Source organism: Scyliorhinus torazame, chromosome 21, assembly GCF_047496885.1.
Source record: "Scyliorhinus torazame isolate Kashiwa2021f chromosome 21, sScyTor2.1, whole genome shotgun sequence".
NCBI classification, from domain to species: Eukaryota; Metazoa; Chordata; class Chondrichthyes; order Carcharhiniformes; family Scyliorhinidae; genus Scyliorhinus; species Scyliorhinus torazame.
Window position 1 is genome coordinate 9,397,292 of NC_092727.1, and position 16,151 is coordinate 9,413,442.

The window sequence follows — 16,151 nt, forward strand, 5'->3', positions numbered from 1 at the left end:
GCACGTTCTCCCCGTGTCTGCGTGGGTTTCCTCCGGGTGCTCCGGTTTCCTCCCTCAGTCCAAAGACGTGCAGGTTAGGTGGATTGACAATGCTAAATTACCTTAGTGTCCAAAAAGATTAGGAGGGGTTATTGGGTTACGGGGATAGGGTGGAAGTGAGGGCTTAAGTGGGTTGGTGCAGACTCAATGGGCCGAATGGCCTCCTTCTGCACTGTATGTTCTATGTTCTATGTTTAACACCAGGTTAAAGTCCAACAGGTTTGTTTCAAATCACTAGCTTTCGGAGCACAGCTCCTTCCTCAGGTTAATGAAGAGGTGGGTTCCACAAACGCATATATAGAAAAATTCAATGATGCACAATGATACTTTGAATGTGAGTCTTTGCAGGTAATTTCGTCTTTACAGGTCCAGATGGTGCGACTGGAGAGAGGGATAATCACAGGTTAAGGAGGTGTGAATTGTCTCAAGCCAGGACAGTTGGTAGGAGTCCCCAAGCCCAGGCCAGATGGTGGGGGTTAAATTCTCGATAGCGGGTTTCCTGTTGGCCCCCTGCTGGCTGGTGGTGTGAATAATATTTGCGTTCATTTGCATCTCTTGAATGCTCATTACAACAGCTGCCAGCCAGTGTCTTGTCAGGCTTCAGTGTCAAACCCAATTGCTAAAGAGTCGTCCTCCGTTAGCAACAGTCTTCGAGATAAGTGCAACACTACCATAGGCCTGGCGAAGGCCAGGGGACATTGTGGAAGGAAGGTTGTCTGTGCAAGGAGGGGGGGGGGGGGGGTAGTACGGTCAAGGGTGCACAATGTTAGGCGGAGGGGCAAGGAGGTGGATGAAGAAGATGTACATGGAAGGCAGAGGGCAGAGCGAGGGGAGGTAAGCTGAAACTCGACAAGGCTGCATGAAAAGCTCACAAACAAGGAGGTCACACAGGGATACCACATCATTTACTGGAAAGAGATAGATGAAGACTCCAAATGTGGTCAGATGTCCAGTTGGGGCACTGATGCCTCACAGGTGGTCGGCCTGGGGGAAGGTGGTTGAATCGAAGAACAGACTTCCTTTTGAGGCTGCTCGCCGTTTCCCTCTGTGTTGCTGACATCCTACACGGCCTTGTGAAGGCAGGTGGCTGGAAAGAGTGTTGGACTGTTTCTTTTCAATATAGTGCTGGGACTTTCAAACCTGCCAGCTGACAGGGACGGATGAATCAGCTGCCAGTCCGCCAGGAGAGGCGGAGGGGAACTCACCAGTGTATAATTAATGTAGTTCCAAGCACAGAATATGTCGCAGGATCCCACCTTTCTGGCTAGTGGGAAAGGCATTGTCGTCCGTCATTGCACTTCTTCTCAAAATGGGAAAATTCCGCCCTTAGACTTTGTAATATTGCTCATGTGGAGTAAAGCAAATCAGTTGATGGCTTAGTGCAGTTTCCAGATGATCTTAGGATAGAATTGTGGAACAATTTAAAGCACAGAAAAAGTTCTGGATGGTGTGAAGGATAGGGAAGCACTGCAAATGGTCTGTGAGCTATCCAAATTCCATAGCTGCATGGTAGAGGTTAGGAAACCGCTGCATTGATACATCTGCTTTTTGGGGCTATCTGCGTTCTATACATGCTTCCTCCGACACTGGCCACGCCCACCTCAATCAAGAAATACATCTTTATCCAAGTTTTGAGAAAAATCAAGATATGTTTTATCTTTAAAAAAAACCTCTTGGTGGCATCAGCATTCAAGATGAGAACATGTCAAAGCTCTTATTACAAAGAAAGCAGTGTTTGACTGATTTCTTATTCAAGATGAGCATAAGCAGAATATGGGGCGAGGTTCTCCGACCCCCCGCCGGGTCGGAGAATCGCCGGGGGCTGGGGTGAATCCCGCCCCCGCCGGTTGCCGAATTCTCCGGCACCGGAGATTCGGCGGGGGCGGGAATCGCGCCGCGCTGGTTGGAGGGCCCCCCCCCACCCACGATTCTCCGGCCCGGATGGGCCGAAGTCCTGCTGCTAGAATGCCTGTCCCGCCGGCGTGGATTAAACCATCTCTCTTACCGGCGGGACAAGGCGGCGCGGGCGGGCTCCGGGGTCCTGGGGGGGGGGGCGCGGGGCGATCTGGCCCCGGGGGGTGCCCCCACGGTGGCCTGGCCCGCGATCGGGGCCCACCAATCCGCAGGCGGGCCTGTGCCGTGGGGGAACTCTTTTCCTTCCGCCTTCGTCACGGTCTCCATCATGGCGGAGGCGGAAGAGACTCCCTCCACAGCGCATGTGCAGGGATGTCGTGAGCGGCCGCTAACGCTCCCGCGCATGCGCCGCCCGGCAATGCCATTTCCGCGCCAGCTGGCGGGGCACCAAAGGCCTTTTCCGCCAGCTGGCGGGGCGGAAATCAGTCCGGCGCGGGCCTAGCCCCTCAAGGTTAGGGCTCGGCCCCCAAGATGCGGAGGATTCCGCACCTTTGGGGCGGCGCGATGCCGGACTGATTAGCGCCGTTATTGGCGCCGGTCGGCGGACATTGCGCCGATACCAGAGAATTTCGCCCGATATTAATTCTAATAGTTCACACTTCTTTGCTGAGATTGTAGCTGTGTGTCTGACCGCAACAAACTTCTCATTAATTTTTCTGTTAGTCACGCTCTTTGCTTTTTACTGTTCCCAAGCCGGAGGTTATTTCTCCACTTCTGTTTTCTTTGGCTTCTCATTTTACAGCCTGTAAAATTATATACAACACCAGCAGCATTTATGTCGCATTTTATGGGGTTGGTGGGAAGAGAGGGTTAACTTGGTAAAAGTTGTGGGTCCAGTTAAGGGTTTGGGGAAGTCTGCCTGTTTGGAGAGTGAGTAAATATACTTCAATGGGAGAATCCTACACAATGCTAGCCCCACATAAGACCAGGATCCCGTTTCCCTAAGCGAGAGAAGAGTATGTCAATGAGGAAAGGGGGACGAGAATAATAACAGTCCCTCTTTGATAACTTACTTCCCCGCCAAGTCCAACGCCCAATTTAGCTTAATATCCCCATAGCCCAGCTGAACTTAGAGGCTATCATCCGCAGAGCACCATTCTGAAAATGCGTCAGTAGCCCTCTGTACTCTTAAGTGTGGGGCATGTCAGAAAAGTGCACAGCTACTTTGCATAATACCTTTTTTTTACTGAACTAAATGAGTGAGAAGAAAGAACTTGCAATGATATAGCATCCTCCATGATCTCATGAACTTACAAAGTCCTTTACAGCCAATGATATGGGGCGTCATTCTCCGACCCACCAGAGGGTCGGAGAATGGCCGTTGGCCGCCGTGAATCCCGCCCCCGCCGGTTGCCGAAGTCTCCGAAGGGAGAAAAGTCGGCGGGGCGTTAATGTCGCCGCTGCCGCGGAGAATGTCACGGGTCTGCGCAAGGCAGCCGATTTTCGGCCTGCCGATATTCTCCCTTCCGGATGGGCCGAAGTCCCGTCGACGTGATGACCGTTCACGTCGACGTGAATCAAACCTCCTTTTCATCGGCGTGACCCGGTACTCCAGGCTCACGCCGACCAGCGTGGAGGTGAGTGACGGCCTGGGGGGTTGGCTCTGGGCAGGCAATGGCGTGGCCGCAGTCTGATTGCGTGAGGAGAGGTGTGTCTCGGGTTGTGTGTGTGCGGCGGGGGGGATGGGGGGGTGGTTAGAGTAGGCTGGGCTCCGGGGGAGTGCCGGGAGGGGGTCCGTGCCGGGGTGGAGGTTGGGGGGGGGGTCCGTGCCGGGGTGGAGGTTGGGGGTTGGGGGGGGTCCGTGCTGGGGTGGAGGTTGGGGGGGATCCGTGCCGTGCCGGGGTGGAGGTTGGTGGAGGGGTCCGTGCTGGGGTGGAGGTTGGGGGGGGTCCGTGCCAGGGTGGAGGTTGGGGGGGTCCATGCCGTGCCGGGGTGGAGGTTGGGGGTTGGGGGGGGTCCGAGCTGGGGTGGAGGTTGGGGGGGGTCCGTGCCGTGCTGGGGTGGAGGTTGGGGGGGGGTCCTTGCCGTGCCGGGGTGGAGGTTGGGGGGGGGTCCGTGCCGTGCCGGGGTGGAGGTTGGGGGGGGTCCGTGCTGGGGTGGAGGTTGGGGGGGGGTCCGTGCTGGGGTGGAGGTTGGGGTGGTCCGTGCCGTGCCGGGGTGGAGGTTGGGGGTTGGGGGGGGTCCGAGCTGGGGTGGAGGTTGGGGGGGGTCCGTGCCGTGCTGGAGTGGAGGTTGGGGGGGGGTCCGTGCTGGGGTGGATGTCGGGGGGGGGTCCGTGCTGGGGTGGAGGTTGGGGGGGGTCCGTGCCGTGCTGGCGTGGAGGTTGGGGGGGGTCCGTGCTCGGGTGGAGGTTGGGGGGGGGGGTCCGTGCTGGGGTGGAGGTTGGGGGGGCTGGGCCATGCCGGGGTGGAGGTTGGGGGTTGGGGGGGGGGGGGGCCGTGCTGGGGTGGAGGTTGGGGGGGGTCCGTGCCAGGGTGGAGGTTGGGGGGGGTCCGTGCCGTGCCGGGGTGGAGGTTGGGGGGGGTCCGTGCCGTGCTGGGGTGGAGGTTGGGGGGTGGTCCGTGCCGTGCCGGGGTGGAGGTTGGGGGGGGGTCCGTGCCGTGCCGGGGTGGAGGTTGGGGGGGTCCGTGCTGGGGTGGAGGTTGGGGGGGGTCCGTGCTGGGGTGGAGGTTGGGGGGGGCTCCGTGCTGGGGTGGAGGTTGGGGTGGTCCGTGCCGTGCCGGGGTGGAGGTTGGGGGTTGGGGGGGGTCCGAGCTGGGGTGGAGGTTGGGGGGGGTCCGTGCTGTGCTGGAGTGGAGGTTGGTGGGGGGGGTCCGTGCTGGGGTGGATGTCGGGGGGGGGGGGTCCGTGCTGGGGTGGAGGTTGGGGGGGGTCCGTGCCGTGCTTGAGTGGAGGTTGGGGGGGGGGTCCGTGCTGGGGTGGAAGTTGGGGGGGGGGTCCGTGCTGGGGTGGAGGTTGGGGGGGTCCGTGCCGTGCCGGGGTGGAGGTTGGGGGTTGGGGGGGGGGCTGTGCTGGGGTGGAGGTTGGGGGGGGGTCCGTGCCGTGCCGGGGTGGAGGTTGGGGGGTGGGTCCGTGCCGTGCCGGGGTGGAGGTTGGGGGGGGGTCCGTGCCGAGGAGGGGGATGGGAGGGCAAGTGAGTTGGTCCACCTGGCCAGGTGCCAGCCTCCAACAGTTGGACCCATGCGGTCCATGCCACCTGGCTGGGGGGAGGAGGGGATATGGGCAATGATGACATGTCGTCGTTCCCCTCCCCCCCACCAGGCCGTCATGTTTTCAGATCATCCAGCGATGTTGGCCGCCGTGGTGGCAGCCGCTCATGTCTATGTTGCCCTGGATGAGGAGGAGGAGGAGGAGGAGGAGCGTGCCAGAGAGGCGGTGCAGGCTGCCGCAGAGGGGCAGGCGGCAGCCGCCCAGGCTGGAGGGACACCTGACCGACAGGACGAGGAGGGGGAGGAGGATGTCGCGGCCCCACGGCAACGGAGGCACCCGAGGGCGCCCCGTGTGTACCGGCCCCGGCAGTCATACCAGGACCTCACGGACCGGGAATGCAGGAGGAGACTCCGGATGAGCCGGGAAACCGTGGCACACATCTGCCACCTGCTGGCACACCTGGCACCGCGGGGGACACCCTCTCCCCGTGTCCGTCAAGGTTACGGTGGCCCTGAACGTTTATGCAACGGGGTCATTCCAGGCACCGAGTGGGGACCTGTCCGGCATATCGCAGACATCGGTGCACCGGTGCATCCGGGCAGTGACAGATGCCCTATATGCCATGGCGCACCGCTACATCCGCTTCCCCGTGGACCGGGCCAGCCAAGATGCCCGGGCCGTGGGCTTCTCTGCCGTGGCCTGGTTCCCCATGGTCCAGGGCGCGATTGATGGGATGCACGTCGCCGTGCGGCCACCTGCAGATAACAGGGCCGTGTTCACTAATAGGAAGGGGACCTATTCGATGAACGTACAGGTGGTCTGCGACCACCGCATGATGATCCTGCACGTCTGCGCCCGTCACCCAGGCAGTGTACACGACTCATTCGTGTTGTCGCGGTCATCCATCCCCGGCATGTACGAGGGACGCCATCCCCGGCTGAGGGGCTGGTTGCTGGGCGACAGGGGCTACCCATTGCGATCGTGGCTGATGACGCCTATACGGAGGCCACGCAATGAGGCGGAGAACCGCTACAATGATGCCCATGTAGCGACAAGGGGAGTGATCGAGAGGTGCTTTGGCGTGCTGAAGATGCGTTTCAGGTGCCTGGACCTCTCTGGGGGCGCCCTCCAGTATCGGTCAGATAGGGTCGGCCGCATCATTGTGGTGTGCTGCGTCCTGCACAACATAGCCCAGCAGAGGGGCGATGTGCCGCAGGCAGAGGAGGGCGGAGAGGAGGAGCAGCAGGAAGAGGCCCAGTCCTCCCCAGATGAGGGGGATGGGGGCAATGGTCAGGGCAGACGGGGTAGACACAGGCGGGTGGCTGTCCACCGTTACCGGCTGGCCCAGCGGGCACGGGACAGACTGATAGACGCCCGCTTCTGACTAGATGGGCGTTGGAATCACACAGTTGCGGGTGGACGCGTGTCTATCGCAGGCCATGGAGGATGATGACAACCCGCCCTGCGATGAGCTCCTGGCTCTACATCGTTGGACTATGTCTGACCCATGGCCACAGTACCACCATCCACCCGGACCATCCCTGCATGCGGCTGTGACACTGCAGCGCACGGTCCCGTCCTCTGCCCGGGGGATGTTGATGGCGGCCCAGGGGGAAGGGGGCAGACTCACCTGGGGCTGAGGTAAGACCACCCCTCACACACACACTTGCGCTCAACGTACATGACACCCCCGCACACTTTGGACAGAGCACAAAGGCAGCTTCGGTAGGTGTAACATTGACTTTAATAACCAAAGGAGTTCATGCACGTGCCCTAGCCCCTAAAACTCATCTGTGCCCTGCACCCGTGCCAACTTACTCAGTGTCTAATTGTTTGGCCTTACGGGCCCTTTGACTACGTCTACGTGGTTCCCCAGACGGCACAGCAGAACTGGAGGTGGACTCCTGTGATTCCTGCCCTCTGACACTGGATCCCTTTGGCGGCCGTTTCCTGGGGCGTCCTGGCCTAGATGGGTCAGGCTGCGGCCCGGGCGACTGGGATGGCGAGCTGCCAGCCTGTCCTGCCCGTTGCCCACCCGATGCACCTGGGACGGAAGGGGGGGAGTCCGAGGTGTCGCGGTGTACCGGGACCTCCCCTACAGAGGGAGCCGGGACGGACCACACCACCTCCTCCTCCCTCGGGGTGCCCGATGGCCCCCAGGCCTCTACATGGGTGGGGGATGCGAACGGACTGGCCATCCGACGCCCCCCCGACATCTGGCGCTGCCAGTCCTGGAGGCCCGTGCTGGTATCGACAGGGGTCTGCAGGTTTGCAGCCATGGAGCCCAGGGGGTTGGCAAACCCTGTCTGTGACAGTGCGACGCTGGCTCGCACATGGCCACTGGCGCCGATGCCCTCAGCGATGGCCTGCAGAGACTGGGCCATGGCCTGCTGAGACTGGGCCATGGCCTGCTGAGACTGGGCCATGGCCTGCAGAGACTGGGCTATGGCGTTGAGCGCCTCTGCCATCTGGCGCTGGCGCTGGCTCTTGGCCTCCTGTGAGAGGGCAGCCATTTCCTGGGCCACAGACGCCGCCTGCACGGAAGGCCCCAGGCCTCGCAAACCGTTCCCCATGTCTGACACCGTCGCACCCATTGCCTCCACCGCGGACGCCACCCGTGCGGTGTCAGCCTGGGTGGCACGCATGACCGGCACCACTCCCAGCTCCTGGACGTGGGTGGACTCCTCCACCTGCGACCGCTGCCGCCGCAAGCCGCCCGTCACCCTCTTCGCTCGTCTCCGGGTCGGTGGTTGCATCGGATCTATGTGTGGGTGTGGTAACTGCAGGAACCCGGGATCCATCTGGGCGGCAGATATTCGCTTGGGCTGGGCTGCCCTCCGACCGCCCGGTCCCTCTGCTGCTCCTACCTCCACCTGCTGTACCGGGACGGCTGTGTTGTGCGCACCAGTGAGTGTACCAGACGCCTCATCACTAAAGTGCCCAACCGTGGTGAGTGTTTCTGTGATGGTGGAGGGTGTTGGTGACAGCAGTGGCGTTGTGTCGTGCTCTTCGTCCCACTCTGAGTCCATGGCACTTTGGGGTGGGGGTTCGTCTCCACCCATCCACTCTGAGTCACTGTCCGGTATTTCGTCTTCCCGGGTAGGGGTGTCCTGGGTAGTGCTGTCCCGGGTAGTGCTGTCCCGGGTAGTGCTGTCCCGGGTAAGGGTGTCCTGGGTAGTGGTGTCCTGGGTAGTGGTGTCCTGGCTCGGATGTGACGGGGGCCTGTGGCCGCCCCCCTCGTCGCTGGGTGGTCGCTCCCGCACGTGACGGGGGTGTCGTCTCCCTGTTGCTCCTGGTCTCTCCGTCTCCCGTGGTGTGCGAGGGGCATCCTGCGGGCGTCGCATGCTGGAGGGTCCGGGTCTCTCTGTCTCCCGTGGTGTGCGAGGGGCATCCTGCGGGCGTCGCATGCTGGAGGGTGCGGGTCTCTCCGTCTCCCGTGGTCTCCGAGGGGCATCCTGCGGGCGTCGCATGCTGGAGGGTGCGGGTCTCTCCGTCTCCTGTGGTCTCCGAGGGGCATCCTGCGGGCGGTCTGCATCTGCGGGGATGGGTGCCTGGACGTTTGGTCCTGCGATACACAATGAAGCATGCATGGTTAGACATCAGGCAGTGATCAGGTGATACGGGGGAGGGGGATATAGGGGAGGGGGTATATGGGGACTGGCTGTCGGTGGCTCACTCGCTAGTACACCCCCGACCTCTGCATCAGCAACCTCCCGGTCCTCGGGATATGGGGGATATGGGGGAGGGGGGATATGGGGGAAGGGGGATATGGGGGAGGGGGGATATGGGGGAGGGGGGGAGATGGGGGATATGGGGGTTATGGGGGAGGGGGGCTATGGGGGATATGGGGGAGGGGGGATATGGGGGAGGGGGGATATGGGGGAGGGGGGATATGGGGGAGGGGGATATGGGGGAGGGGGGATATGGGGGAGGGGGGGATATGGGGGAGGGGGGATATGGGGGAGGGGGGATATGAGGGAGGGGGGATATGGGGAGGGGGGATATGGGGGAGGCTCACCCTGCCTGCTCTGACGAGGTCGTTCACCTTCTTGTGGCACTGGGTGCCTGTCCGTGGTGTCAGGGCCACAGCGGTGACGGCCTCTGCCACTTCCCTCCACAGACGCCGGCTGTGGCGTGGGGCAACTCTGCGGCCATGCCCGGGATACAGGGCGTCCCTCCTCTGCTCCACCGCGTCCAGGAGCGCCTCCACATCGCGTGACTCGAACCTCGGGGCTGAGCGACGGCCAGCCATCCAGTCGGGTGTTCCGGTTGGGTGGGGGGGAGCAGCGCGGCCTTATGAGCCGTCACGCCGTGCAGCGCGTATGACGCTGCACGGCGTGAACCACTGCGCAAGCGCGGATCCCGTTATGTCGCTGCTAGCCCATTTCGGGCCGGAGACTATCGACCCATTTTTCCGACGTGACGCAAGTCGGATTTGCGCCGTTTTTTGCGCCGATCGGCGGTGCGGAAGGCTCCGCATCTTTGGGGGCCGAGCCCCAACCTTGAGGGGCTAGGCCCGCGCCGGACGAATTTTCGCCCCGCCAGCTGGCGGAAAAGGCCTTTGGTGCCCCGCCAGCTGGCGCGGAGATGACATCTCCGGACGGCGCATGCGCGGGAGCATTAGCGGCCGCTGACGGCATTCCCGCGCATGCGCAGTGGAGGGGGTCTCTTCCGCCTCTGCCATGGTGGAGACCGTGGCGAAGGCGGAAGTGAAAGAGTGCCTCCACGGCACAGGCCCGCCCGCGGATCGGTGGGCCCTGATCGCCCCGCGCCCCCCCAGGACGCCGGAGCCCGCCCGCGCCACCTTGTCCCGCCGGTGAAGTAGGAGGTTTAATCTACGCCGGTGGGACAGGCATTTTAGCGGCGGGACTTCGGCCCATCCGGGCCGGAGAATCGCGGGGGGGGGGCCCCGCCAACCGGCGCGGCGCGATTCCCGCCCCCGGCGAATATCCGGTGCCGGAGAATTCGGCAACCGGCGGGGGCGGGTTTCACGCCAGCCCCCGGCGATTCTCCGACCCGTCGGGGGGTCGGAGAATCTCGCCCCACGTTCCCACAAACAGCACTGTGATAATAACCAAAGCATCTGCTCATTTTAGTGATGGATGTTGCTTCAGGGACAAACATTGGTGAAGACACCAGGGCTAAGTCCTCTGCTTTTCTTCAAAATAACACTTATACCCACCAATAAAGGTAGATAGAGCCCCGAGTTATTATCTGGAAGATTGAACTTCTGACAGTGAAGCACTGATGTGTCAATGTTTTGTGGCCAAGTCTCTGAGGGATACTTGAACACACTGGGTTGGATTCTCCGGTTCCGCAGCCACGTGTTCCTCGGCGGCGCGCTCGCTGGCAGTGGGACCCTCTGGCCGGGATTCTCTGACCCGGCGCCGAGTTGGAGAATCCCCGGGGGGAATGCGAGAATCGTGCCTAACCGCCCCGACCCCGGCATGCCCATTCTCCGGCGCCGATTCGCGGGCGCCCGCGGGATTCCTGCCGTGCCGGTCGGGGGCCGCTGGCAGCGCCCCCCCCCCCCCCCCCCCCCCCCCGCCGATTCTCCGGGCCCTCATGGGCCGAGTGGCCGACGAGTTTGGCCGGATCCCGCCGGCGTGGACTACTCAGGTCCCACACGGCGGGACCTGGAAGGTGAGTCTGCGAGGGCTGTCATGCAAGGGGGAGCGGGAGGATCTGACCCAGGGGTGGGCCCCCACGGTGGCCTGGCCAGCCATCTGGGCCTACCGATTGGCGGGCGGGCTGGTTCCGTGGGGGCCTATCTTACTCCGCGCAGGGCCACTGTAGGGCTCCGGCATATTGCCCGGGGCCCGGCGCAGAGAAGGGAAGCCCCGCCCATGCGCAGAATCACGCCGGCCATTCCGTGCATGCGCGAGCTCACACGGGCCACTTCACGCTGGCTAGAGCTGCGGGGACCACTCCGGTGCCAACCTAGCCCCCTAGGAAGTGGCGCATTCCCCATTAGCGGGGACCGTTGACGCCTCAGTGGTTGGCACCGCTTTTCATGCCAGCATGGGTCATAGCCCCATTATTAGAGAATCCCACCATCTGTTCCGACAACCGGCCAATGGGATTTCCACCAGGAAGCCCGCAGGCGTGGGTGCGCTGCTGCCGGAGCGGAGAATATCGCCGGCAGAGAATTCACCGATTCAGAGAGGTTGACAGGCCAGAGAGCTACCAAATGAGACACAACTGACTTGTGACTAATCCAAGTAACTTTTAGAATGTACTTCTAAAAGGCGAGCATTATCATATTTTTTTATGTCTGCCGACAGAAGGGTGAACTGGCCATTTACTATGAAATGGAAGCAGGAGGGAAGACTGAATCTCGCGGAATCGTTGAGGTCTGCCCCATTACACACAGGTAGGTTCTTAATTGGAAAAGGTTATTCACTGAGTTGTCTCGATCTTCCACCATATGTCATGCCATCCATAGAATGATACAGCACTGAAGAGGCCACTCGGTCCACCATAACTGCATCAGCTCTTTGTAAAGGTTTTCCAATTCACTGTCTTTTCCCAATAATCCTGAAAATTGTTCCCCTTCAATTATTTATTGAATTTCCTTTCCTCTTCCAGCTCTTGTTCTTTTACCAATGACTTTAAATCTGTATTCTCTGGTTACTGACCCTTCTGCCACTGGAAATATCATTCATGATCTCCCCTTAACCTTCTCTCCTCTAAGGATAACAGTCCTATCTTCTCCAGTTTCTGAACCAACAACCTGTATTTGTATAGCATCTTCAAAATAGTAAAACGTCCCTAGGTGCTTCAGGAGTGTTCTTAAAATTTAACACTGAGCCATGTAAGGAGGTACCAGAGGGGTGATTGAGTTCGACTAAAGAGGTAGTCTTTGAGGAACATCTGAAAAAAAATAGAAATGTAGATAAGTAGAAAGGCTTCGAGAGAGAAATCCAGAGTTTAGGACCTAAACAGTCGAAGGTATGGTCATTATATGTGGAGAAGTTAAAATTGGGGATGAGCAGGATGTCAGAAATGGAGATGCGCAGAGTCCTCGAAAGGTTATGTGACTGGAACTACACATCGGGGGGCATGTCAATGGAGAGATTTGAAACCAAAGAAGAAATTGTAAAATTTGTGCATTGCTGGACTGGAAGGCAACGTGGATTAGTGAGCACTAGGGTGATAGGTGAACGGGACTTTATTGGAGTTAGGAGAGCCTCGGATCAGTTCATGTTCAAATCCTGTATCCTTTGTACCATCTTAGTGAACCTGCTGTGCAGCCTCTCTAAGTCCGTTGCATTCTTCTTAAAAGGTGTTACCCCAAAATGGACATAATACAGATGCAGAGGAAGAATGTAGAAATCAAAATTGTTTCCTTCAATGCAGAGCTAGCAGCAGCAATGGCTGAATGGTCTTTACTGAGCTGAGATTTCTCAGGAATGTTCTCATCATTGCCAAAGCGAGCATCAGAAATCATCATGATTCCACCCTAGCCTCTAACTGCGACCTTCTGGTTTTGGGCTCTGCGGAACCTTAAAGACCTTAAACTCTGCACTAGTTCTCTGATGAATCTCTAAAACATTTTCTTTTGCTGCTTGAAATCTCCAGTGGATCCCCACAGGTTTATTAATGTACTTACTGGTCTATTCGCGTATGCCGCCTCCCGAGCAGCAGCAGGTACTTAAGATTGCCTTCTTTCAGAATCACCAAGTTTTATGAGAAGCCCTCTGCAGATGCCACAGAATCGAGGCTTGCGAGTGTCGTCTTTTATTGTTTCCAAAACAAGACGCTGCCGACTCTGGGGGAATATTTGAAGCATTATCCACTGGTGGAGGATCGAGGGCTTGGGAAGTACATGGTAAGAAAACCTTCTCTGTTAAAATTGAGTGGAACTGTTGTCGACGTCTGCCACTTTGGTGTAGCTCTGAATGAACAGAACATAACTAAATAGTTCTCTCCTCTTCATCTCACCTAACACAGATCATTCTATTCCTTTCTCGCTTATCTGGCTTCTCCTCAAATGCTTCCATGTTATTCACCTCGAGTAGCAAGTTTCACATTCTAACTGCTCTCTCGGTAAATAAGTCTCTCCTGAATTCCCTACTTGATTTATTAGTACAGCCGTATATTAATGAACAGTTAGTTTTCAACTTCGCCACAATTGGAAACATCTTCTTTACATCCAATAAAACCTTACTGAGTGTTGTAATTGATAAAATAACAGTGTCATTATCAAGTATCCTGAATAGTACCAAATTTCTTCCAAATGCTGGTTTCTTTGCTCATTTTGCACCTCTATGACAACAGCAACTTGTATTTTCATATCAACTAGAATGTATTTAAATGTCCCACTGGAGCTTTACCAGGCAAAATTTGACACCGAACCACGTAAAGAGTTATTGGGGCATATGACCAAAGATTTGCTCAAAGGGGTTGGTTTTTGAAAAGCCTCTTAAAGGAGGAGAGGCAGAGCGGTTGAAGGAATTCCAGAGCTTGGGTCAAGGCAGTCTTTGGGCATGGCCGCCAACAGGAGAGTGATTAAATTTGGGGTTATGCATAAGGCCAGAATTGGAAGGCCGCAGAGGTCTTGAAGGCTTATTGGGCTGGAGGAGGATACAGAGATAGGGACGAATGACTTTAGGATTCTGCCAGGATAAGCCAAACATAAGAACTAGGAGCAGCAGTAGGCCATCTGGCCCCTCGAGCCTGCTCCGCCATTCAATGAGCTCATGGCTGATCTTTTGTGGACTCAGCTCCACTTTCTGGCCCGAACACCGTAACCCTTAATCCCTTTATTCTTCAAACATTTGCCCAATACTGATCACTTGTGTATACAGTGATAGTCATACTTTAATTTGAGAGACAGTTTGTACAAAATGATTTTGCATTTTCAGTCTGATAATTTCAGCTATTGGTGAGAATCTGTCCTATATTTAAGGGAGAAGAAGACTTGCAGAGACAATTCAGTACCATCTTTTGTGATCCCTGGACAAGTGCTTTACAGCCAAATATTGTCATAGGAAACGCTGCAGTCAATTTTCACACAGCAAGTTCCCACAAATAGTAATGTGATAATGACCAGATAATGGGTGCAATTTTCCCAAAGGGGAACAAAGTTCCCTCGCGAGCACGTTGAGCTGCATGTTTCATGGCACTCGCAGTGCCAGGAAACACATGAATATTCAATGGGTGAGGGACTTGAACGAGAAATTCACGGCCAAGGCCACACATAGCCCCATTGTACAGTGGGGAGTTCCACTCACCGGAACTCCTCATTGTAGCGAGAGATCAGGATGCTATTTTTAGATCAAAACAATCCCCTACCTCACACACCCCCTCCCCCACCCCAGCCCGAATGCAATGTGCGTTCGCCGCACCCCCAACACACGCTGGGCAATCCCAGCCCGATTGCGTATGCCGTTTGGTACCCTGACAGTGCCACCCAGGCACCTTGGCAGTGCCAGGATGGCACCCAAGTGGCAATGCCAAGGTGCCAGGCTGGCACTGCCAGGGTATCCAGGTGGTACCAACAGTGCCAGAGCACCATCCTTCCCAAAGGGTATGCAGCTGGGGCCCACCGATCTCTTGGGAGACCCTCACAAGTACCAAACGGTACTCGCCCGAGATCTCAGAGGCGAAGGGATTGAAACCTCGGGAATCTACACATTTAGAGTCAGACTAGCTGTCTCATTCTAATTTACAGATTTGCCAAAAGGTGATCCCGCCCATTGTGGGTGGGATTAAAACCGCAACGTTTTACGAGATTGCGTTGAATCTCGTGAGGCGTTGCGAGCACGGGTAGATCCTGGGAGTGGGGTCTCCCGGCTTTCAACGGCCACACTGTGCCATGACGAGCTCCATTCCCTGCACAGCGAGGGCGTTGTATCGTACCCAATCTGTTTCTTAGTGATATTAGCTTAGGGATAAATATTAGCAAGGACACTGGGGAGAACTTGCCTGCTCTTCTTTGTAATAGTGCTGTTGGGTCTTTTACATCCACCTGAGAGAGTAAATGGAGCCATAATCTAATGTATCACCCAAAGACAGCAGCTTCAACAGTGCAGCATTCCACTTTGAGTGTCAGCCTGGATTTTTTTGCTCAAATTTCTGAAATGGGGCTTGACCTCAACCATCTGATTCAGAAAGGCATGCACTGAGCCATGGCTTGCCAGACACTCACCTTTCCTTATTGACCAAATCTGCTCTGTTCTGGAATTGCTTAGTCCTAACATTGCAAATGAAGAAACCTAATCATATTACAGGAAGGACAGAAACCATTATTTTGGGCCTTTTTATCTCACTGTTTTAATGCTTCCTGATGTACTCGCCATCTAGAACTTGCTGCCAATGAGGGTGGCAAAAGCAGAGACGATGAATGGTTTCACAAGAGGTCAGCGAGAGCAAGCCCTCCACCTCAGAAGCTGCGGATGAACTTGTATCTGAGATCACCACTGCAGACGTCAGAGCAGCCTTCTCGAAGGTCAACCCACGGAAAGCCACTGGCCCGGATGGGGTACCCGGACGAGCACTCAGGTCTTGCGCGGATCAGCTGGCGAGGGTATTCGCAGACATCTTCAACCTCTCTTTACAACAATCTGAGGTCTCTATCTGCTTCAAGAAGACGACTATCATCCCTGTACCAAAAAAGCAGCATGCCTTAATGACTATCGTCCAGTGGCTCTGACATCCATCATCATGAAGTACTTCGAAAGGTTAGTCATGGCACGAATCAACTCCAGCCTTCCGGATTGCCTTGATCCACTACAGTTCGCCTACCACTGCAACAGGTCCACAGCAGACACCATCTCCATGGCCCTGCACTCTACCCTGGAACACCTAGATAACAAAGACACCTATGTCAGACTCCTATTCATCGTCGACAGCTCAGCCTCCAACACCAACATTCCTACGAAACCCGTCTCCAAACTCCGTGGCCTTGGCCTCGGCTCCTCCCTCTGCGACTGGATCCTGAACTTTCTAACCCACAGGTCACAATCAGTAAAGATAGGCAACAACACCTCCTCCACGGTCATCCTCAACACCGGTGCCCCACAAGGCTGTGTCCTAGGCCCCCT

General features: G+C 57.3%; 1 protein-coding gene across 4 annotated transcripts in view; it reads left to right on the plus strand.

Annotated features, from left to right (window-relative positions):
- The window catches only part of gkup (glucuronokinase with putative uridyl pyrophosphorylase), a 67,291-nt gene that overhangs the window by 7,566 nt on the left and 43,574 nt on the right, over positions 1-16,151 (plus strand). For all 4 annotated transcript variants that reach the window (XR_011937427.1, XM_072486475.1, XM_072486474.1 and 1 more), the window contains exons 6-7: positions 11,388-11,476; positions 12,778-12,934. Coding sequence is in view for 3 of the 4 variants with exons in the window: in XM_072486475.1 (XP_072342576.1) it covers positions 11,388-11,476; positions 12,778-12,934 (246 nt within the window). In the remaining variant the exon portion in view is untranslated. The remainder of the gene's footprint in view (positions 1-11,387; positions 11,477-12,777; positions 12,935-16,151) is intronic.